Source organism: Diabrotica undecimpunctata, chromosome 8 (genome assembly GCF_040954645.1).
Source record: "Diabrotica undecimpunctata isolate CICGRU chromosome 8, icDiaUnde3, whole genome shotgun sequence".
Taxonomy (NCBI): Eukaryota; Metazoa; Arthropoda; class Insecta; order Coleoptera; family Chrysomelidae; genus Diabrotica; species Diabrotica undecimpunctata.
In genome coordinates this window covers 94,622,947-94,649,730 of record NC_092810.1, presented here as the reverse complement: position 1 = coordinate 94,649,730, position 26,784 = coordinate 94,622,947, and the positions used below count along the sequence as shown (strand labels likewise).

Genomic DNA, 26,784 nt, shown 5'->3' with positions numbered 1-26,784 from the left:
GTATCTTTCTTAATATCACTATTTTATTAAAGCAAGTTGGCTTAAATCGTAATATTTTAAAGTGCAGGATCTACGGTTTCTGTTTGTAGAATTACTTAAGGACCACCCTGTATAAACGACAAAGAAAAAATAATATATGAAAGACGGATCTACCAAGTTCTCATTCTATATTTACAAAACGTCAAGTTATTACATAAGATTTGCACTAAATTTTGTTTATCCATCACTGCTGTCGATTTTACTTTCCTCCTGCTGTTGATCTTGTGATTTCAAACAATCATAAAATCCTTGATATATTGCAGGGATGAAATCCTTAAGTTCCCCTAAGTTCTGGAGTTATTTTGGATGTACTGGAAGGTTTGCAGTGTAGAATTCGGCTACATTCCATTCCTTTAACGGAACTAAATCTGCTTCAGGTTTAAAGGGGAAGAAAGTGTCGTTTATACTACCAATATTGTGGAATACGAAAACTGTAATTTTTTTATACTCACATTTTAAACTTTTGTATTTTGAGACTGTAAAGCCTTTAAAGGTGTTTTTAAAAAAAGGATGGAAATATAATCGAAAGTCCCCTATCATTCTTCAAATGACAGAAAACGTTTTTGATGTTCTCTCTACTTTTGAATGCCACTCTTCCGGCAAGTAAAGGTATGTGACTTTGCGTTTTTTCTTTTCAATCAGAGCAAATTTACGATCACATGGCAAAAATGAATGGCCCCTTTCAGAGATTACTAGATTACTTTAAACCTTCTAGTTGCGACCAAAGAAAACAACGTCTGAACTACAACCATGTTCTTATTCTGCCCAACACAGTTATCGGTGAATAAGTATAGTGTTTCAACAGAAGAATGAACAACATTGTCGTCAACATAGTGTTTTAAAAAAGATACTGTCTCATTCGCACCTTTTTTTCTTTGACTTCATTGTACATGTACGTATAGGACATACCCGATTTTGTTGAGTAAAAACACTGTTTATAAACCTACAACTGTCTTTTATAAAAATATGTCACCTATTGATAGTACTGGTAAAGTACTTTTACTGGCAGATTTTGTTGATAGTCAAAGCTAATAACATCCATTTTTTCGTCCACTGTAGCTTCTTCACTGAACCTCTTCAAGCCGTCATAAAAGTTCTGCGGTTTCCATAGATGTAGAGAGCAGTTTTGATTCAATTAGGATTTTTCTTCTGGATTTTCCGCCGCATCTATTTCATTTTTGAATTTGTCACATGCATTGCAGACGTCCGTTTTAGGTTTTCCAAATAAAAGATTAAATCTGGTGTTGAATATGTGTAGATAAAAATCATAGCTGATTTCAAATTTTGTTTTTTTTATCAGTTTGATTTTACCCACTGTCTGTATTTCTCAGGTTCATACTTTTCAACATATAGCTGATGCATTTTCATTTTTCATTACAGTCAAATCGGGCGAAAGAAACTTTCTTTAAGTCCTGATATAACTTTTACTAGACATTATTAAAATGATAAAATACAAACTCTTTATTAAGACTTCACTTAGAATAACAACTGTAAAAATCGGATAAAACGAGTTTTCATTCTCAATGATCGAAATAAATATACGCTCTCACCATCTATTTGCAAAACTATTGACCGGATATGTTCAGTTCTTACTCTAATAGGTGTATTAGGTTAGGTTAGGTTAATAGTGTATTAGGTCTATATGAATCGAATTACATATATATATATATATATATATATATATATATATATATATATATATATATATATATATATATATATATATATATATATATTATAATAGGTGTCAAAAAATAAAATTCCACTTGCTAACCTTTCTCTTAATCTCCTACCTTTCTATTTAGAGTAGTTAAAAAAAACTAAGAAAATCGGACGTGTACAAATTCATCATTTTATAGCCTCCCATAAAATTATTAGGCCATCCGAGATATAGCCGGCATATCACCAGCATTATTTGGAGACTCGTTAACTAATCACCGCAAATAGGTAAACTCATCAGCAGCAGTTTTGCCACCAGGAGCTGGTTTCCAATACGAAAGATTACCTGTTACCTGTTACACTTCTTGTTTACGTGGTAATCTATTAAATTCAGAGAATATTTGAAGTAAATTGTTTTAAAATTTAACTGATATATTTATATGGGGTTTCTCATTGTTAGTGGTCTATTAGACGTAATTCACTATCCATGTTAAAGAAACAGGGACAAATGAACAGACATTTTTCTTTTCGCATAGTTTTAGATAGCTATCGTTAGCGGTTTGCATGCATTTTATGGGGTAGAGGTAGAGCAGTGATCAGTTTGCAAATCTCTCCAGGTTTATTTAAAAATCCCTGGTTTTATTACGGTGATGAGTTTGTATTATCTTCTAGTGCATTTATGCTAATTAATGTGTATCCAAAAAATCTTATACAGGTATTTGATAGTTCGAAAAGGTATATGTGAGGTAGCTAATGACAAATGTGTAAATATATACAGCTGATTTTGCTTTATTTTTTTGGAACTATCATAAAAAATGAAAAAATTGATTTTCGCCTATAAAACGGTTCTTATACATTTTAAAGGAAGATAGTCAAATAGAAGTTATAGATCTTAAAAATTTCTCTAATCTTGAGAGTTTCTTATTAAAAAACCAAAAAATCCTTATTTTTGCAATAATTTATAAATGTTAATAACTTTGTTTTTTGCATAATAAAATATAATATAACTGCTTGCAATTTTGTCAATTAATGATATATTGGAGTTAACTCAATTTCAGCCCGATCAACCAAATAGTTTATAATTTGTTCAATTTATTTATTCCGGGAAACGATTATTTAAATAACTGTACTAGTCCAAACAGTAACTTTAGAGGTATTTATCAGATCGTAATTCGGTATCCATTCTTTGAGGTTTCAATTTCAGGTATTAAAAAAACTTTATAACATTTTATCAATTATTATATTATCATATTAATTCCTATTAAAAACCGTTTGAAAATGGAGTGAATTTTTAGCTAATAGCCATTTATAATAACTGATACCTTTTATGTCACGCTTTTAAGTACGCTGACTGAAAAGTAATCATTATAATTGCATTTAATGAAGCTATTAACAGCTTCGAAGATATAATAAGTATGTATTTGATATAATATATATATATATATATATATATATATATATATATATATATATATATATATTGTACTTTTTAGTCTATATGTGATTTTAATCATTAGAATTAAATTTCATATTCATGTTGTTACTAATTTATTTTAATAAATTTATATAATTAAGTATAAAACCTAAAAATTAAACAGAATTTTAATCCGAATATTCTAATAGCCGTCATAATTATTTCTAAATCGCTAATCTGCAAGTTCCACTTCGTCTTCTATAAAGACTATTTTTCATATACAAGAGTCCGACCCTACATGTACATACAGTTCTCCATGATGATCTAACTCTGTTCTTTACTTGTACATGTTTTCATACTTTAATTGATTTCTCTACTTATATTTACGTATTTTTTTATGTGTTACATGCTATCCACCTAGGTTTCTATCTATTTTTTTTATTATAATATTTGGGTCGATATTGCTGCACCGCGTGTCTTATTATTTTCATAAAAATTTCGCAAATGCTGTCATTTAAATTATAATTAAAATAGTGTGATGCTTATTAGCGATACTAATTACTATTTTCTGCATAGTTAATTATAAATTTTATTTTAACGAGGTCAAACGAAATTAACGTAATATCAGTTGAGAGACACGTATGCGCCCAAAAGTTGTCAACAAGTTGTAATATATTATATTGGAAGTGATAAGAACGTGGTTTTTTGAATTACAACCTTTAAAATTAGTGGTATACACTTGCAATGGCTTGGTATTGTTTTCTAATGACAACCTTGGAACAATACGTTTGTATTATAATCGTATTAACTTTCCATATCGGATGATTCATTGTTTCTCCAAATTTATATTGCATCTGTAAAGTTTACTGAATTATTAATTTTGATAATGTTTACCAAGAAATTCATAATAATAGAAAAGCAAATAAAAAATTGACAACTACTAATTTAACAATTCTCCTTTCATTCATTAATCAACTGTATTGTAATATGTAAATTACATAATATGAATTCAGTCCTTACATATTTCCGTAATATTTTGTTATTTAGTCTGCGTTTCTAAACGGTTTATCTGATCCCGTCTAAAACAATAGACAATCTCAATACGTTAATTTTTCTTAAAACTAACAGAATAAATTATAAAAAATAATAGCATTTCAAGTAGAAATGAAAGATGTGACAACTCAGTAAAGCTATCATAAAATCGCCGCGCAACGTTCTCCTCCCGCACACTCTTGTTATTATCTTCAGAGTTGCTTACAATAATCTCAGTTCAGCAAGCTTGTCGATATCATAAGAAGCAGTATCTATTTATAGTTACACTTTTGATAATTTCTTTCAATGTTTGCTTCCTTTGTTACTTCATATGTGACAATATTAATAACCATAATTTTTGGTCACACTTTACGTTCGAGTTTATTAGTTCTTGGTATCATGGTCTACCTATTTCTTTGGAAACATTAAGCCAGTAAAGGAGGTCTACAGGAAACGGTAATATCAATGCTCAATGAAAGGCAAAAGCGACGGAACCAAAAATATACATAAAATATATATGTAGACTATAAATATCTATAGAAATTATTATTATCTATATATATATATATATATATATATATATATATATATATATATATATATATATATATATATATATAAAGTAGTTAGGTATTATTGACTGACACGTTATGTAAAATAAAGTTTTATTTTGAGGTTGCAGTCATTAATAGGGCAGGAAAGTAAAACTCTTTGTTCTTTATTCAAGCTTTCGCAAAATTTATTTGCTTCTTCAGGATATGCTAAAATATGGTATCAGTAAATACAACGAAATTAGAACTAAATAGCATTGTATAAAACTAGTAAAAAAACTTACAACATGAGGTTAATCCATTAAATTTTCAAATTTGCAAAACATTAAAACTTAACTTATTTTAAAAATTATACAGTTATGTAAGTACAATATTCCAATTTAATTTAATTTTGTAAAAATTATTTCTGACATAAATCAAACAATCAATGTCAAAATGAATTTTTACAAAATTAAATTAAATTGGAATATTGTACTTACATAACTGTATAATTTTTAAAATAAGTTAAGTTTTAATGTTTTGCAAATTTGAAAATTTAATGGATTAACCTCATGTTGTAAGTTTTTTTACTAGTTTTATACAATGCTATTTAGTTCTAATTTCGTTGTATTTACTGATACCATATTTTAGCATATCCTGAAGAAGCAAATAAATTTTGCGAAAGCTTGAATAAAGAACAAAGAGTTTTACTTTCCTGCCCTATTAATGACTGCAACCTCAAAATAAAACTTTATTATATATATATATATATATATATATATATATATATATATATATATATATATATATATATAGCAAACAAGCAAACAGAACGGTGTCTGCAAATCTTAGATGGCTGAGGTGGAGTGCTGTATTCTGTAGTGGTTTCAAATTTTTATCTTAGCTTTCGCTTGTCTGTATCTATAATAAAAACGTGGTCGCCTCCTAGTTTCCGGTTTTTATTCCAACTTATCTCCCTCTTTCGCTTCTAATATTGACTAGCTCTTATTGTTTGGTTTCCTTTGGGCATCGCATTTTCCTTTTTCTATAGCCGTATTATATAACGTGTTTCTGGCTCATATAGTTCATAACATGTCTTTATATTTCGATGATTTCTTCAATGTTTTCATCTATCATTCTTTGTTGCTTCTATGTGGCTATCGAAAACTACGACCGAAAACTATGTGGCTAGAAGAACAGAACTTAAAATAATTTTTAGAAAGAAGAAAAAACAGCTAGAAAAGCAATTAAAAAACATAGAAAAAGCCTACATAATTAAAGAGGTAAAACATTTTTACGAAGAAGATTTTATAAAAAACAAACATTTTAAAAAATCCAAAGAAACTCAAAACAATAATTCACTATATTGCAAAATCAAATAAGGTTTACTTATAAAAGAAACAACAGAAAAATTAAACAGATGAGCGGCATACTTCGAAGATCTATTAAACACAGACCAACAGGAGAAATGAGAAGTGGCAAGAAGATGAAGAAGGAACGTGAAAGGAACCAACTTAATGTAAATAAAGTCAAAGAAATAATAAGAGAATAAAAAAAATAACAATTCAAAAATTATTAGAAACAGAAAAATTAAATATAATAACAAAGTGATCGAAGAATACCAAGGAGGTTTTAGACGAGAAAGAACAACTGATCAAATAAGTATGTTAAAATGATAATAAAATAAAAATAATAAAAAATAAAATCGATTTTAAACAAGCATACGACTCCATAAATCATACGATGTATGCTTTGTGAGGCCGTAATAACTTTAGAAATAATAGAAAAGCTTATGAGGCTAGTGAGAATGACGCTTAGAAACAATGGAAGGAAGCTTTTTAATACAGTTCACAGTTAATGGAGGTTTAAAACATGGGGATCCGGTATCAACGAATTTATTCAACCTATTAAGTAATAGAACAAATCGTAACAAGATCAAATATGAGCAGAAACAGGACTATTTTCAATAACGAAGAATACTGCTGCATAGCGCACGCGAAAAATGTGGCGATATCTACATGCGAGAACAAAAAACATCTAGAAAAAGTTTTTCGTAAACATGAAGAAAAAGCGAAAAGTCATGGACTAACAATAAACCGAATAAAAACGCAATATAGCCAATATATCAAAATAAAAGGAGCAGAGGCTGTCTATAGTTTTGAAAAAGTGTCATAATTTGAATATTTAGAAGTAAACATAACAATCACGGGAATAGAAGGAAAAGAGATAGACAAAAGATTACTGGAGTTAAACAGAGCGATGGGGTCACTAAATTCAATACTGAAAGCAAAAAAATTGTCAAGATCAGCTAAACGGTGAGTCTACGAGACAGTAATCAGATCCACCGTGATGTACGCCAGCAAAGCGTGGATTATGAACCAGCAGGAAGAAAAGAAAGTATAGATCTGTAGTGATCCTGTTTCAAGTTAACATTCTGCTATCCTAACTTGGCTGCATTGTACTGATGATCAAATAGTCAGAAATATGTATTCACGGTTCCGTTTCATCTTATTTACATATTTTATTATATTTTTCCCTTGTTGCGACCTATGCTGATACTTTATACCTTTATTTTACTATGAACTCGCGTTAACCTTTTCTTATATATATATATATATATATATATATATATATATATATATATATATATATATATATATATATATATATTATATATATATATATATTTATATATATATATATATATATATATATATATATATATTTATATATATATATATATATTTATATATATATATATATATATATATATTTATATATATATATATATATATATATATATATATATATATATATTTATATATATATATATATATATATATTTATATATATATATATTTATATATATATTTATATATATATATATATATATATATATATATATATATATATATATATATATATATATATGTATATTGGCATTCACAACACGCACAAACTTGTTTCATTTACAATTTACAGTTACAGAGAAAAAGATGTCGATAGTCTATTTTGTATTTGAATAATTTATAAAATAATTTTGACACAAACTTATGAATAAGAAATTGAGGACCTACTTTAGACTCGAGAATACTTTAAGAAATATTTATAAATAATGTATGTAGTTATTATAGACTTGAAGGATATTTTAATTATTTGCATATTAGAAAAGAAATAAAAATCTACTGATTTCTTAAATAGTGCATTATTTTGCGGGTTATTTTATATTTTAAGCCCGGTGAGTTTGATATTTTAATTTGTGTGATAATATTAATTTTAGCTTTAGGTTTAAATAAACTTTTTTAAGCTATAATATATACATATATATATATATATATATATATATATATATATATATATATATATATATATATATATATATTAAGTTATTTTTATAACGCCAAAAAACCATCACTCAATTGGAAAATGTAGTAAAAAACTTTTCAAAAAAATATTGTAAAAAAAACTGACCTGCTCAAACACCAACATACTGCTAAGTTATCCAAAAATAACAATTAAAAAATAGTCTAGTTCGGCTAACCAAATAGCAACTTTATTAGCACTCAAAACATTACAATAAACCAACACAACAAACCGAAAACAGCTGACGATCGGAATCAGCTGCGTGCATTCGAAATTTCCGCTCTAACTTGCTCGGCGCTTACAGTTGACTGACTGGACGACTTGACTGGCCTTTGCTAGACACTCGCAGCACACTGTCTCACTCCTCGACGGTGATATCAGATCATTCACTTTGAACGCAGTGGATCATGTGGGGGAATTTACTACTAGAAGGTATAGGTATATTGTATTGACGATTCTGTGATAATCCGTTACCTGGTTTTTTTGTTTACTCATATATTCGGAAGATGAGCGGCGATAGCTTATCAGAAAAGTGAATCCAGATATGCAAATATAATCAAATGATTCACTGTAATGCGAGTACAGCGAATTTTTAAACGTTAGATGAAATTAATCTAGATCCTAGGTGATTACAAAAGCAAATACAATTTTTATTTTCTTAATAACTCTGCACTCTGAAAGTCCAGAAAAATTCTTATCAGTTAGTAGATAATAAACGTGCATGATGCACAGATTTAAAGAATTTTCTATATAAGTATATTCTTGATTTAAAAAATAAATTAATAAAAATTTATATTGAACTGAATATTTCCATCAGATAAAAAGGTGGGAAATTAAAAGTTCTCGAACGGTGCATTATCATCAATAATTTATAAACCATTGAATATAAACCACTCATATACCGACTAATTTTCAGATGATTTAGATAATCATATTGTCCACAAATATTTAACTGTATCCAAATATAAATTAAGTTAGTTTAATTGAGCCAAAACGACAACTCTACACCCAATTAGGTCTGTCTTGCCCCAGGGCAGTATACTTGGTCCGACCCTCTATAATATTTGAACAGCTAATCTTCCCAGTAGCAAAAGTATAACCATTGCAACATATGCAGATGATCTGGCGAAGTAAATCAAATAAAATTAAATCTATCTATGTTACCTGCCTGTATAACTCTGACATTACATGGTCAGTTCTTGCAACAAAACGAAAATGCAAAATTTCTGGGAATCAATTTGGACTGACGATTAATTTGGAGGACACATATATATGCTAAGAAAAATCAACTGGGCTTAAAACTTAGCAAATTTTACTGGCTATCGATCGTAAGATCGTAAATCAGAATTAACAGTTACCAATAAATTGCTAATTTAAAAAGTCGTTATATAACCGATATGGAGCTACGGAAATGAAATCTGCCAAAAAAAAATATCCTACTTATCCCAAAAGTATGACGAACGCTTAGAAAATCACCCCAACGCATTGGCTTAACCCCTATTGCGACAACCCGTCCAGCGAACGTTAAAAAAACATTTTCAAAATGATCTGCCTGTCAGATTTTCGAAGCTTAGTACTGTTCTGTAGTGTACTGTACAGTAGTGTTGTGTAGTACCATTGATTATAAAATACACAGTAGTTTATACTCAGTAGTGTATAGTAGTTTTTAATCAATGGTAGTACTTACGTTTACGTTCCAAACCCAACCTTACATAATTAAAAGGAAACTATCACTGGACAGTTCTTCTAAATGTTTTGTTACTGTTTTTAACATTTGTAAAGCTCAAAATAGTGGATTTTTAGTCCAATCTATATATTTTTTAACCACGAATGATTATGTCTACCCAGTCCTCTTTTTCCTTTTATTTTTAATTAGACAATTAACTTTAAAAGTTTCGTTCAGCTCTTTCTTTTAACACGTTCAAGGTATGAAGTGTTTTTTCTTTTTTGTTACAAATCAACTCTCTTTATTGAGTTTTTAAAAAACATCATCATTCGATTGCCCACAAGATCCGTCCAGGGTATTTTCAAGAGCAATCTAAAAATCCACATTTCAAAGGCTTCTAAGCGTCTGAAAATTTTTATTTTGAGCGTTCACATTTCAGATCCATATAAGAGAATTAAGTTAACATATCAGTGAACGAAACGTAAGCGTAGGTATATTGATATTGAGCTACTGGTTATATAATAGATTTCACCTTTTGTTAAATGCTAATCTTGCCTGTTCTATTCGAGATCTAACATCCAAATAAAAATCTAGTCCGATGTTAGACAGGAATCCAGGTAATTAAAATAGTTCACAATTTCGACGTACACGGCTCATTAAGCTTATTAACCTAAAATGCATGCATTTGTTTGAGCTTTTTTTTTGGAAAAGCAATTAACACATATTTCAACAGATCTTGTGGAATCCTGCCGCATTTATATATTTCATTGAACAGTCTCCTTGACATAGCTTTTTTCGTTAACTCATTTCAATATCTCTACATGTATCTCACCATTACCTTTCTCGTTTTACTATTTTTAATTATTGCTCTTGATGACTTCTAAAGTTAGTACCTATAACAGACGTAATTTTTCAAAATTCTTCTTATTTTTTTCAAAAATCTTGGAATTTGCGGTGCAAACTCCAAATCAATGTTTTAAATAGAATATGTATTAACTCGACGGAAAAAATTATATATCTTTTGATCAGGGTGCTCTATCGAAAAAAATTAAAATGGGTTTTAAAGGTGAAGAATGCAATTTTTGCATTTTTCCGCAAAGGAGGTCAATTTCTATAAAGCTGTTAAATAAATAAACGTTCCGGGATTTTTGAGATTTATTACGATTCTTAAGATGCCTAAAAAACGCTGAGTTTAAACTTTTACTTTACAAACAATCTCAGGTCATGGGTAATGATCATAAAGACGGCATTAGGTGGAATTTGTAGCTGAAGTTGTGTAGTTTTGAAAAACGTACTTACGCAATCAAGAAGGAGTTTTAAAAGTTTTAATAATTGTGTGTAATATGAAAGTTATGAAAGTTTGTAATATTTCATTTGCCTTATATTTGTAGCCAAAACTCAAAATCGAAATTTCATGCTATAGATTTTAAAGATTAGGCTCTAACAATGGAAATGCACCTTTTTGGGATCACAAAATTGATAGTCTTAGCAAAAGTCAGCTTGTTTGAATGATTATTAGAGGTTCAGTGGCATTTTCGTCTTTGACGACGTGGTACCAAAATTAATGAAATCAATATTGATAATTTGAGGTACGCGAATGACAGGGTATTTATTGCAAATAGTTACGAAGAGTTTTAACATCTAATATGCCTGTGATGAATATGAACTGAAGCTAAACACCACAAAGACAAAGGTGATGGTTGTCAGCAAAACGCCAATACAACCAGAAGTGGTAACAGCCTATGGTGAACAACTTGAGAGAACCAACAATATCACTTATCTCGATTGTAATCTAAATGAGACTTCGGGTATGAGCAAAGAAATTAGAATACATATATAGAGAAGACCAAAGCTGCATTTTTTTTACATTTTACAGAAAATTATATATGTAAACACTATCACTTTGAGACTTATAGTAAGATGTTATGTATTCCCTACTCCTTTATATGGTAGCGAAGGCTTTACCTTGACTGACACAATTCTCAAAAAACTGGAAAACTTTTAAATATGAGTGTATTAGTACGAATAAGTTGGGTAGACAGAGTATGTAACGAAGTTGTGCAGCTGATGGGAAAAGTTACGAAAGTGGTCAGAACAGTTAAAAATCACAACTTAAAACATTTTTAGCATGTTATGCGTAACCCTAATAGATATAATGTACTTCGTTTAATAATACAAGGCAATATAGATGAAAAAAGACAGCTAGGTCAAATAAGTAAGCTATGGCTTAGAAACCCGAGAGTTTCTAAGCCATAGCCTAATAGAAACCCGAGCGTCGTTTAACAGATCCTCTGCATTCCTTTTCCGAGCTGCACCCAACAAAATTAGTATATCCAATTTGACAGCAAAGGCCCTAAATTCGAGCATGGCATAGACAGAAGAATACTTCCTTAATACTAATACATATTAAATTTTCTCATAACAAGCTTTAAAAAACTTTTATTCTTGTCTTAAGAACCTTACTTTGATTAGATATTGTCACTAAATTTAAGCGATTTATTATCATACATCTTACGTTTTTATGCTTAAACTAGAACTTCCACGAGTATTTTATTAATACATGTAGGTATACATATTATATACAAATGTATATTTTCGTTTTTTTTTCTGTTTCTTAATTGGTTTCTTAATAATATATACATTAATAATAATTGACAAAAACAAATAAACAACATACTATTAATATTTTATGCTTCATAAAGATAATGATTATTTGGTTCCGTTCGTTTAAATACACGCTACGAAAATATAAAAGTCCATTTGTACAATTAACTATCCATCGATTACTCACTAATATTTACATTTCCTGATTGTTTTCATGAAACCAGATATTTTCCATTGAAAATACTTTCGATATCTTTTACCTTTATTTGTGTATCTTAGTATTTAACGATAATTAAATGTTTGTTTAAATATTTATTCATATTCCAAATACAGATTATATTGGATATTTTAAAACTTTCACAAGCTACCTCATGTTGCCAAATTATCAAGCATTTTCTGGTATAATACTCAATTGTCTCTTCTTATTCCGAGGATGTTGTTTCACTAAATTTTTCTTTGAGAGTATCATTGAGTAATTTCTCTATCTCTGCATGTACTTCTGGATGTTTTAAGTTTCTCGAGATTAGGTTATATCTTCTCTTTATATTTGATTTTCTTCAGTTTGATTGAGATTTTACCGACATGATTGTGGTAGGGGCTGATGTCAGTCCCGAGATATGTTTTAACTCCACTGATTCCATTTGTATAACGCCTTATATGTTTTAACTCCACTGATTCCATTTGTATAACGCCTTGTCAATTAGTAGGTATATAATCAATATACTCGTAGTTTTTATCTGGTTTTTCAATCTTCAAAACAATTAAAGTTATTTTGATTATCTCCAGGTGCTTTCAATGTATATATTTTTCTTTTTGTTATTTGACACCAAGTGTTTGAAATCTGTAGGTTTTCTTCTTGCAAATTGAACCAGTGTTTGTCCTATACCATTTTACTATTTAGACTATAAGCCCATGGGACATTTGACCCAACATGAACCACATATAAATCAATATCACAATATGTAATAGCAACTTTAGAAACTATACCGCCAATTCTTATCAGTACTCAAAGCATGGGGGTTTAAATTAAGGGTTGCGCTTAAATTTTTGACCCCTGTTCCAGTCGAAATGTACGGCGTTTCAAAAAATTAATTTATATACCGATACGAAATTTTATGTATAACTGCCGTACTGTGACAAATTGCTGAAAATGAGGAAAAACTTTTCCGAAAATAAAAAAAATTTTCCCTGCTCCTGGTACCAATATGTTTGTATGGTATTAGGTTGCAGGTTATTATTTTTTCTATTACCTACCTTAGTTACAAATGCCGTACAAATATGTTTGGCCAAAAAGTCACCACCCCCCTTGGGTGGTAAATTTATCTTACCTGTGACTCACCTGTACCGATAAGAATAGACGGCATAGTTTCTAAAGTTGTTATTACATATTGTAGTATTATTTTATATGTGAATAATGCTGAATCAAATGTCAAATGATCACTTTGAAATATCCCATGGGCTTCTAGTCTAATTTCTTTGGTCCAAACCAAACTTTCCGACTATATCTTCAGTCCGGCTTTTATCTACTTTGGCATTAAAACCTTCCATAATAATGTTTATCATTTTTCTTTTGTTATCTTCATTTGGGCCCATGTCCAAAATTACAAACCAGGGATCAGAAGTAATGCCAGAAATAACACCATACGAAATCAAAACGGCACTTTCAAAAATGTAAAATAACAAATCCCCTGGAGATGACGGCGTAAACTTTTTACCCAATGCATCTCCCAGTCCTTCTTATCCCTTCTTAATAGAACAATACAGTCGTTGTTTTATTACACAAACAAGAAGACATAACAGATATAAAACACTACCCTCCTATTAGTTTGTTCTAACACGTATATAATTTTTTTACAAAAATTATCAAAAAAAATACTGGAGCTTAAGTTACACTTACAAGACTTAGAGAACAAGCTAGATTTAGAATAGGATACAGCACTAACTACCACTTACTAGTGATAAAGAACCTAATAGAGAAGTCTGTAGTTTATAAGAAACCATTGGTACTGATATTTGTGGATGTGGACTACGAGAAAGCATTTGATATTATAAGCAAGCAGAAAATGTTATAAGCATTGACAGAATCCCGACTAGACCATCGCTACATTAACAATCTAATATATCTTATAAAATACCACAGCTAGCTTAAGACTATCTGAACAAGAAACAAATAAATTCTGTATATAGCGAGGAGTACGGCAAGGAGACACCGTCCCTCCAAAGCTATTCACGACGCTTTTAGAACACACTTGTAAGAAGGCAGATCTAAACAAGTGTGGTATCAACATAAATGGAGAGAAGCGTCATTTAAGATTCGCCGATGACATATTCCTTATTGCCGATCGTATGGATAATGCAATAATAATGTTGAAAAATTACAACTTGATTCTCTGATAAAGATTACTAACAACAAGTAAAGACGGAAATAATGTCTAATCTAGTGCTAAATCGAAATTGTTTTGTTTTGCTGATTGAAGGTATATTGTGCAGAGTGCATCGTATAAGTACTTAGGACATGCAATTCGGTGAGGCATAGATAACGAGACATGTGAGCTCCCACGTCGCATAGGATTAGCCTAGGCAGCGTTTGGTAAATTAAGCTATTCACTTAAATCGGACCTACCCATATGCCTCAAAAGGAAAATCTTTGACCAGTGTGTATTACCTGTTCTCATTTATAGAGCTGAATCATTAACTCTCACAAATTAGGTAGTTAATAAGATTCTAATGATGTTAGGTCAACATCTGGTTGATTCAAACAACCGATGGACAAAGCGTATTGTCCGGTGGAAGCCAAGACAAGAAGCACTACGGAGCAGAGGACGCCCAACAACCAGTTGGATTGACAACCTGAAGCTTGTTAGTAGTAAGTAACTGGATGCAAGGCGCACAAGATAGAGACATGTGGAAAGAGCTGAGAAAAACCAGCAGTGGACGTGTACAAGTTTATGGTGGTGATGATGATGGTAATGATCTTCGTTAGCGGTTTGATCTCTTGGCAGAATCCTCATATTCCTCTTTCTGGCTTGTCTCCAGTAACAACAAATACTTAAATAAAGTTAATATTTCGGGGAGTTATATTGAGTTGCAGTATATCTACTTTATGAAATATATACGCTCTTTACAACATTTTATATACAACGCTTTATAAAGGTATAAGTAACGCTCTTTTCACATTTTTTGTTTTTCTCGTTACCTATAAAATGTCACTCCGTTTTAATGTTATTGTAATTGATATTTCTTAGTCACGTTTTTTTAGTAGATGTTTGTCTGTCCAAATTCAGATCATCTAACTTCACTGACTCCTAGAATGTTGAATCTAATTCATTTAATTTCTCTTACGATGTTATGAGATTTCAAGGAACACAGAACGATTTTGGATTCTAGGTTCTAATTTTGGCCATAACTGGCCATAAATACATTATCTTAATTAAATATAGTGTATTTCTCCTTGCGTTACACACCGCAGTATTGCAGTCGATTAAACCGATATCTGATTCCAAGCCTATTAAAAAGTCATTCTTCTCTAGCCTTGAAATTAGTAATACCACAGCTAATGCTGTGTGCTCACTCACACATGTTCTAGATACAATATACATCCCTATCAGTCATTGGGACGCGTCGTATTGAGGAGCTTCCCGCCCATTTGTCTTTTGCGGAGGACGAAAGAGATCCTACTCTATAAATTGGATACCTGCTTTGTATATACACTTTTATACACTTTAAAAAATGTGAAGACTTCAAACTTCCGCATGAAATACAAAAAATAAATCCCTGTTCTAAATTTATATAAAAGGTTTTTACATAATTTAAAAAAAATAATTTTATTGTTGGTTTGAATATCTATTGGTAATTGTAATTCTCATGGCATGATGACATTCCTTTAAATTTTATGTTATTATCAGCGTGCTATCATTTAAACTATTTTCGAGATTTTTGTGCTGGTATTTTTTCATTTTTTAAGTTTTTAGTTCTCAGAGACATAAGTATCATCAATATAAGCACTCTTAGAATCATGAATTATTATTGTCAAAATGTGCTTGATAGAATTAAAGCTAACACGAAATCTTCTCTTTTTAATCTCTTGAGATTTCCAAAAATAATTACGTAAGGTATTGATAATAAAAACATAAAAATACATGGTTATAGTTCAAGGTGTTAACAAAATATTTATATAAATAAATATACCATAATGCACTAATGCCCAAAATTAACGCACCACCTTAAATGTACCAATAGTTTGAAGCTATTTTTCTTCTGAACGAATGATTAGATTTTGATGATGTTTTTTTCATATTATAGGTCTATTCCTAGTAAATCAACGTATTAATGTTTTCTGAAAAATATCAACGTTTTACCCGTATACGGGGTGTAAAAATAAAGTTGTGTTTTTTCATCGTTTTTTGCAACACCCTGTGGAATTTATTAGAAATAAACGCTACATCTTATTATTAGTTTGAGATAAATTTGTTCTTTCTTAAGATTTTCGTGAAAAAATTATTTCGATATTTCTATTATCAACGATTATACAGAACTTTAAATGTAACAAGTTTTTATCAACATTTTAAGTAAATAAAACATTACTTACATAAACTTTATTAAAATTTAATACAAATAAGGCCTAAGAAAATATATCCTAAATATTCTTTAACAATTGGCCTTTCCCAAAAACACTTAATAACGAGTATTTCCACCTCTACATCTAATTACTTCTTCACAGCGGCGAGGCATACTTAAAATCAAGCAGCGTATTTGGTCTTGATCAATTGCATCCCAAACTTCTCTCACAATAACTTCTATGTCGTCAAGAGAGACAGGACACACAAATTCTCATTAAAAGAAAATTATTTCCTATGTAAGGAGTAAATGCACGGTTAGACCGTGCTACATGGTTAGACAAAATGTCTAATATACCTTTCACCTGTTAAGAAATCTCTTCGTAAAGCAACAAGGTTCGTTTGCGCTGTAAGAGATATTCCTCCCCAAACCATTACAGATCCACCATTGAATAAAGTAATAGGTCGTATATTACACTGTGCATAGCGTTCTCTTGGCCGTCGATTAACTCTCACACTGAGCTATATAAGCAATACCACGATTCATCAGTGAACAACACGTACTTCCAGTCATCAACATTTCAGTCAAGGTGCTCTCTGGCAAATTGTAATCTACGTCTACAATGATTTACGTTTAAACCTCTGACTAGTATCTTTATTTGCGGATCTTGTTCAGCGAGGCGCATTTATATAGTGTTTCTACTAATTTGAATATTATGAACATTTGTCACTTGTATTTGTGAATGTCTCATTGTGAGAAAACGTTCTCTTATAGCACGAAGCCTGATAAACTGATCTTGTGGTGTTGTAAGTTTTTCTCTTCCTTATCCACGTCGTTTCGTATGGTCGTTTGTTTCTCGAAAACGTTGAATGACTCGTGATATTGTAATATGAAATACCCCTAACCTCAAGCCTATTTCACGATAACTTAAGCCTACATCAGCTAAAGTAATTGCCTGAACACATTCATCTTGGCTCAGATTTCTTGAAATTGAATGTTGAATTTTTACAATTCAATAAAGTCACGTTACACTTTGAACGTACTTTTCTCCAAAAAAAAAATAAGATGAAAAATCAAATTTATTTTTACACCCCGTATCTAGGTGAAATGTTGACACTTCCCAGAAAACAATAATACCGTAATTACTCAGAAATAGGTCTGCAATGAGCAAAAAAATTTATTGAAATCCAATCAAGGATACACAAGAAAAATAGCTTAATATTTATGGTAGAGTTGAGGTCCGGGCGTTAATTTTAGAGAGTAAAAAATCACGCATTGCTTTGAACATACTTTTCTTTTTTGATAATAAACGTATCGTAATGATTTTTTTACCAAAATGTGAAGAAAGAATGAATCGATCTTAAAATATTCATAACATGTAGCGTTTGTTTCTAATACATTCCACCGGGTGTTGCAAAATTAGATGAAAAAACACAACTTTATTTTTACACCCTGTATATAAGTAAAACGTTGACATTTCTTAAAAAACATTAATATAGTTATTAACTAGAAATATATCTACAATATCAAAAATAAATCATGGAAATCCAATTATGGGTTCAGAAGAAATATAGTTTTAAAATCATGGTCCATTTTAGGTTAATTAGGTTAATTAGGTTAATTTTGGAGAGTAGTATATATATACATATATATATATATATATATATATATATATATATATATATATATCTATATATATATATATATATATATATATATATATATATATATATATATATATATATATTAACTAGTTTTTTACCAGATTGTACTTGCTAATGAAACAAACCGTCATTAACGGCTCAACTTGTCGATCTACGCTACAACCAACAAATCAAACTGTAAATTATGACATCTGTAACCAGGATCGCCTTGTATATTCTCACGCATCAACAAATTAGAAATCATCGGTGACAATGTTGCTAGATTGTGAAATTCTAGACATCCTTTTCATACTACGCCAGCTACGTAGGTTTGGGTATAATTAAACATCTGGGCACAGTGAACTCCATAACAAAGGTGAATCGATTTGTAGGTAAATACTTTTGTATGAAAAGGTATCCTCCTACCTGGACCTCGTACCTGAGAACTTTAGTTATACGAGGTAAGGTGTTTTATACATAGATGTTGAGAAAGTGTTTTTAAACGAACAAAGGTATTTTAAATAAGTAAATCTTTGTATAACTACAACTGCTGACGGTATAAGCCAAAAATATTATGCTTTCATCAAATTAAAGTTCCTTCTTCTTCTTCTTCTTGTAGTACCAACTCTAATAATAAAGTTTGGCTGTAACCATTACAAATTCGTCTCTTTCCTCGGTTTTTTTAGAAGCGTTAACCTACATAATTAGCTGCAACAACTCTTACTTATCATTTCTGAGTATGTGCTGCCTTTCTCCTTTTAATGGTTGTCAAAAGTTCTCTATCTCTTCCCATTCTGTGCAACATAATTTTGTTCGTAATATGATCGGTCTATCCTATTTTCAAAATTGTCCTAACAAGCCACATCTCAAAAGCTTTCAGCTTTCTCATTAGGTCAACGTTTACAGTCCATGCTTCGACCATTTACCTTAAAGAAGGGTCTTTGGTTACTCAGAAATTTACTCATCTGCAAAAGGGCTGCTTTTGATTACTCTATTCTTGATCGAATTGCTGATTTAGGATTTAGATCTTCAGTATCTTCTTTTCTTTTTCCTGAAGGCCCTATGATTTTAAGAAATAAGTCTCTTGTTATTCCCATTACTAGAGAAATAAGTAAATTCGAGATTCTAACGATCATCGAGTTATCATCATTCAACGATCGAGTTATCATATTAGAATCACATAGTTTATTTGATTTCATTTACTAAACATTTTTTGAAGTCATTTTCCCTGTTTGCTTCTTTTTACTTTCCTCTGGAGCATATACCCGGATTATTGTAATATGACCTCTATAAAATTTTAACCTGCTCTTTGTACTGTACAACAGTTTTCTATTCGAGGTATCCTTTATTTATTTATTTATTTTAGGAATTAAATTTATTGCCTATTAAGATAATTTTTAATACAATCATAATACAACAGTTTTCTCTTTTAGGTGTCCTTTATTTATTTAATTTACGTATTTCTTTTATTAATATTAATATCAATGGTTCTGCTTTAGTTAACTCGGAAGTCGACGTCGTGTCCTCGCCCTTTGAGGATTCGAGCTCAAAGCTATTTTTCACTAGTAACATCTGCTTTACTAAGGGTTTGGTCAAGTTACCTTCACTTCACTTCCTTTCTCACTCATTTTTCCTGTCTCCCTCCAAAATACTTTTAGTGATGTGCTTAGAAGTTATTTTTAAATAACCGTTATAACCGTGGAAGTTATTTTCGGATAACTGTTATTTTAAACAGTTATCAGTTATTTAAGTTATTCAAGTCAAAATCTGACCAAGTTCTTCTTGGAAGTCCCAATATTTATATAACCGGCTTAGAGTTTGTCCTTGAATAAGGGTTATAAAACAAAATTTGTCTATTTTTATACCTCTAGGTAAAAATATTTATAAAATTTTAGATATAACTAAAATTTAATCCTTGAACACGTGTTTACGTGTTATTTTAAATAACACATTTTAAATAATTAAACGGTTTTTTAAATAATTACAGAGTGGTACAAACAAAAATTACTAATCCATTTATCCATTGCCTGTTATTCTCCTTATTTCTATTATTGACATCATATAACAATACAATGAATTTGCATTGTTTGTTGACATTAATTTTGATTTCGAAATAAGAAAAGGATAATAAAATCCTTCCTTGAATTACATTCCGAATCCGGAAATTGTTTAGAATTCTACCTTTTGCAATGTATCTTTGCAATTGATAACGAAAAAAATTTTTAATGTTTTTTATTTATGTCTAAATATTAAAATTTCAATAATGTTAAAAAGTGCAGAATAATTTAAATTCTGCTGTCTTAAGATCATCAATTTTTTTTTTGCTCGATGCTTAAGATTAATATATACCTATTTTAGTTTGATATTAACAGTATTCAGGTTAGGTACATACATACTCCCAAAAAGATAAATAAGTGGTCACTAAATAATTACTACGTATTATGTCGTAGGTATCTACATCTACGGATATTTCTTACTCTCGCTTCTAAAACGTAATACGTGATTTCGCATTTTAACTGTCTGAATAACCGTGTACCAGAATAACCGTGTACCAGAATAACCGTGTACCAGAATAACCGTCTATCAGAATAACTGGCTATTTTTTTAATGCTAACGCTAATCTTTCCAGTAACTTACTTAGTAGTTACTCCAGTAACGTACATTAGCGTTAAAATATTGACTGTTATTCTCTGGTATACGGTTATTCACTGGTAGACGGTTATTCAGGCAGTTAAAATGCGGAAAATAGGCATAAGAAGCAAGTAATACCGGACTGAGCTCGGTATGTTGCAATACTATTAACAGAATAATCGTTTACTCAAGTAACTGACTTGATATAAAAAATAACTGAATAACTGGTAACTTATTTATTGGATAACTATTAGTCACTGTTATTTGTCAGTAACCAGTTATTAATAACAGTTCCTGTTATATCGTCACTTCTCTAATACTTTATTTGAAATAGTCTCAGGCTACAAATATTGATGATTTGCCTGATACTAGATACGATTGATAAACACTTAAAGCTATGTTGTTTTTTTTTGTATCTACTCTGTTTCTATCTAATTAAACAGACGTAACATTGGTGTTAAAGATGCGGGGCTTAGTATTTCGGAAAATCTATTTGTTTTGAGATCATCTAGAGCCCATTGATCTGCTGTTTAATCTTATCTCCTTGATCTTAGAAATATTAACCACCCACAAAAATAATGTAGGAAAAATAAAAAAGCCTTATTGAATACCAGCATTCATTTGGCAGCTTGCCTTTTGTCAGATTCGATATTAAAGTCCCTCATACACTTTTCTTATAATGTTAATTATTTTCCGATACTCCTGTTACTTTAATGATCTGGTCTCGAACAGAGTCTTCAACCCTATTCAGTAAAACCTGAGTAAGAATTTTGCTGGACACCGATAGCAGGATAATGCCTCTCCAGTTATTACAGTTCGTAATATCTTCGTTAGCGGGTGAAGTAACCGCATCGTGGTATCTTCATTTGCTTTAAGTAGTTCAGCACGAATATTATTTGCACCAGGAGACTTTTCATTTTTCATACTACTTTTAAAAGTCATCCTTACTTCCTCCTCATAAAGGACCTTGAGAGATCTGATCTGATCTGATTTTTGACATCTATTCTTCCCTATTATCATCTTGATTTAAAAAGTCAAACTCTGAGTTGTTAAAAGCACACACCTTCTTTACTTTTTCCACTATCTTTCATCAATCCTCTACAGTGGTTTCAAGTCTTCCACCTTCGGACGGAATTTCAAAACGGTTTCTTTTTTCTATCCTTTTTCTCTTCCAGTTGCTGAGTCCTTTTCGTTTGCTTGCCCGTTAAATATGTCCTCTTTCTTCATTCTTTCTTTTATTTTATTCCATTACCGTTCTTTTCCAGTTACAGAAACACTTTTGTAAACTTTTTTTGTTTCTTTTCGTGCACCTTTTTGGTTTTATGAAAGTTCTTTTTGATATCTTCTTCTTTCCTTCATTGCAAAATTACTATGAATATAACTAAGGAATATTGTCCATTCAGCATATCTCTTAATTTATGTGTTTCTTTTTAATGATTTCCTTAACCCTTCCAACTCCCCATTGGTTATGTTCACCACATACTGTCTGACGCCTATTTTGTGAACATTTTTCACACTTATTTTTAGATTTAGGTGGGTTTGTATAAAGTTTTCCATTTGTGATTTTTAATTTATGACCCCTGCTGTATCAATTTTTAGTCTGTTCAAAACGAAAGAAATATAGGTCTACTATAAACACTTTCTCGTTAGTTGATTGAATTAGTTTCAAACAATTTTGTTGAATTAGTTTCAAACGATTTTACTGCTAGACATTAGACAATATGTAAATTAATTACAAATAAGGCAAATAAGCATAACAATTACATAATCCTTCTTAATTTATATATTGTTTATTTTGGGAAACTTTTTATTTAAATTTCTCGCTTTACTATAAACACTATTTACTGTTTCTTTTATATAGAAAGTAATATTCGTTTATCGTGATATACATGTCTGATTGCTGTGATTCAATTTAAATTGACTTTAACAACAGAGCTCCTGTATTATCTCACATCTTATATGGTCATACTGGTCTTTATGAAAGCCCCTATCAGGTCAAAATCTGATAGAATAGGTTAATATAAAAGCCGGTATATGCAGTAGCGGTATAATTGGCCATCAGTCTCCAATCGGAAACAATTAATATCTCGGAGTGAATTATCTTGGGCTATAAACTGTTCTAACTGATCTACCGGAATATCGATTTCAGATATAATAAGACATAATATAATCTTAATAAGATAATTAGTAAAGAATGTTACCAGATATCGTTAAAATATTTTGCTGGGAATATCAATAATATGTTAAGAGAAAGGAAATGCAGATAAAATAAACTATTAATAGTTTATGGAAAAATGAACTGTTATGTTGTAAAATAAATAATGTAGTATGATAATTTATTATCGAGCTTTTTGTCCACTAAATTTTCGGATATTCTTTAAATATTTTAAGTCTCTAATACACTAGTCCAGCGGTTCCCAACCTTTTTCAGCTTGAGGCACACTAACTTAAAAACTCTTTCAGCCACGGCACACTTGGGTAAATAATATCTATAATGAGTATAATCATTTTATAATGTTTAAAACTATAATTTAAAACATAATTCATTGAGTTAATACTGTGCTCATTATGGAAACTAATTAGAAAAATTAAGAAAACAAAATTTTGAAAACGAAAAAAAAGTGACACCATATATTATGCAATATGTGTGCTTGGCGACCCTTAATTATTAAATCCCTTCTAGAACGTATTGTAGACAATCACACCCTCAAGTCGTGTTCTAAAGATTTTAGCTGTGAACGATTTTTGTTCTTAATGGCGTTCATCGACGAGAGAGCATATTCACAGATATAAGAAGTTAAAAACGGGTATTGCATTCATAGCTTTCTTTGAGAACCAGTGGATGTCCATTAAAGAGGAGAATCCACACTGATGCAACATCCACATTAACTTTGATTTTCTTCAGTTTTGACTGAGCCTTTGCTTCTTCAACTAGTTAAGTGTACTTAAGTTTAAGTCCTCGGTCGTTTTTTATCAGTTTACCCTCTTCATTAATAGTGAATAAGGCCGTGTCATAAGTCGACTCGATTTATGGATTTCGCAACAAATCCATTGATCCCTCCTCGATACATTATTGATGAAGTATCGAGGGAGGAAAAGACGTTTTAAAAAAGTTCTGACGGATTTGGTTCTACATTGGAATTGTGTGTTAACTGAAACATGTCCCACGAGGCTTGATTTTCAACTTCCTTTATCCACAGTAAAAGCCTTTGCTGGAAGGAACTGATTTTATCAGTAGAAGTGAGGATATTTTCTTACTTCTCTGCATGCCCTTATTTAAAATATACAATTTTGCAAAAATATCTGCCAAAAATGCAACTTTGGTGCACCACTAAGGAAATTGGCATATTCAGATTGTTTACAAGTAAAAAATACTAACAGCTACTCTTTAAGTTCATTAAATCTTTGAAGGACATGTTCGCGAGATAATCATATTACTTCTGTATGTAACAATGACTTAACAAGTGCTGATGCTTAAGCTCGATGTTTTTCCATCGATGTTTTTCCAACGATGCTCATCTCTAGATGTGAGTGTCTTCAAACGCTATCGCCACAAGCGGTAATATGTTGAACTAACGCACGTCTGCATACGATCTGCTGCTACCGCATTCTGTTGGTCGAGTGCTGAACTATTAAAACAGCAGAACAGAAGTTTTATTTAATGAAATTCGTCTGTAAAAGTTATTATCACAAAGAACTAGAAAAGTCAATACTAGTAAAAAAGACGGTAATATTTAGCGGCACACCTACAGGGGCTTCAGGGCACACCAGTGTGGCATGGCACACTGTTTGGAAACCTCTGCACTAGTCTGTGTGGGAAAAATTTTTGACTTTACTTAAAAATTATATAAAGATATTTAAAGGTTCTGAAAGGTATATTAGGGGCAGTTGATGAAAAATCCGTAAATACGCAGAGCTGATTTTCCTTTGTTTTTTTTTTAAACAATATTAAAAAGTGAAAAAGTCATTTTTTTACTATAAAACGTTTATTATACAGTTTAGAGAAAAAAAGTTCAAATAATAATTGTAATTCTTCAAATGTTCTTCAATTTGCAAGATAGTTGCAAAAAACTCTTGATTTTGCAGTAATCTATAAATGTTAATAACCTTGTTTTTTGTATCATTTATAAATTATTCAATTTGTTTATCCCGAAGAGCGATAATTTAAACAACTGTTCTTGTCGAGACACTCACTCTAGAGGTATTTTGTAAGTCAAAATCGATTCCAACATAAAACAAAAACTTCTATGACCAATATGAAACAAGATGTCATTTTTTTTCTCTAAAATTAATAGGTCCATTATTTATTAACAATAAAAACTGATTATTGAACAAATTATAAATGAAGATCTTAATTTAATTACATATCCATTATATAGATGGTATATACCGAGGAGAAGTAAAAAGTTATAACCCGTTAAAATTATGGTACTCGTAAAACACCTTTACGGAAAAGTGGAGGGTTGAACTACAAAATCATTATTTATACTTATTAGCTAGTTATCTTCATCAAATGTAATTATAATAAAATGAAATATTTTATTGAAAGTGTAATGTACCTACCTACTCACATGTAAGATAATTAAAGTATCTATGTATTTCTATATAGTTTTTAGTCACCTGGTATATGTTATTTACAATTATGAAAAGTTCTCATGTATAATCACTAATAATTATTTGCTGTTAGAAATCAGAATCAATACTCTTCATAAATATTTTCCTATTTAGAATAAATAAGTTTCGCTAGTTTATTCACCTAATACTTCGTATCTATGGAATAATAATAATTTATTTCTCTTATTTCTTTGTTCGATAAGCTATCCGTATTTGCTATTTTAATATTAATATTTGAGTCCAATCTCTTGTACTCAAATCCATCCAGAAACATCGTTAAATAATTGTAGATAACAGAACTTATATATTCATAGTTTTAAGAAATAACAAGCAGAGTGTAATTTTCATCCTCTAATATAATAAATTTATACATGTCAATATATTCTGTTTAATTCCAAAACAAAGAGTTAGTCCGGAGAAGAAATAAACGCATAGTATTCCATAACAAAATTTGGTGTCAGAACGTGGGATATTAGTAGCAGAGTTCCTCTGATTGCTGATAGAAGGAGAGCTGAGGAATTTTTGAATTGACTTGTTTCCTTCGAGGAATCATTCAAAAAAAAAACTGTCAGTGTGGAAAAATCGCCACTACAACTAATTACATTGGGGTCCAGTACATCCAGTTCGAAATCCAGTTCCAGTCATAACCCAATTGTAGTTCCATCGGAAGTAGAGGTGAACCCGTGGAATAATAGACTATGCGACCAACAACAATATTCTACTTGTAAGTACATTCTATCTTAAATTCTGTCTCATATTTTAAAAATCTTGTAAACGTATGTCTACTTTATATCCTGATATAAGTAACTTATTTGACGAACAAATACCTTCTCCCGACTCAAATTCTCTTTCAAATTCTTCTACTTCTAATTCAAATAAAATGTCAGTATCAATTGAAATAGCTGAAAAACTTCTCATTCGATTTGATGGTACAAAATCAAAATTATACGAATTCATAGACAATTGTGATAAAGCATACAATTTAGTAAATCCGCAATCCAAACCCATCTTATTAGCCATTATAGAAACTAA

At 30.3% G+C, this 26,784-nt stretch overlaps 1 protein-coding gene and 1 long non-coding RNA gene across 2 annotated transcripts in view; one reads left to right on the top strand and one right to left on the bottom strand.

Moving 5' to 3' along the window:
- The window catches only part of Dyrk2 (Dual-specificity tyrosine phosphorylation-regulated kinase 2), a 322,813-nt gene extending 314,389 nt beyond the window's left edge, over positions 1–8,424 (bottom strand). The window contains exon 1 of the mRNA XM_072540631.1: positions 8,146–8,424. Coding sequence (XP_072396732.1) covers positions 8,146–8,163 — 18 coding nt within the window. The 5' untranslated portion in view covers positions 8,164–8,424. The remainder of the gene's footprint in view (positions 1–8,145) is intronic.
- Positions 1–26,784, top strand: part of LOC140447774 (uncharacterized) — a 495,584-nt gene that overhangs the window by 329,187 nt on the left and 139,613 nt on the right. The gene's annotated exons all lie outside the window — the stretch shown is intronic.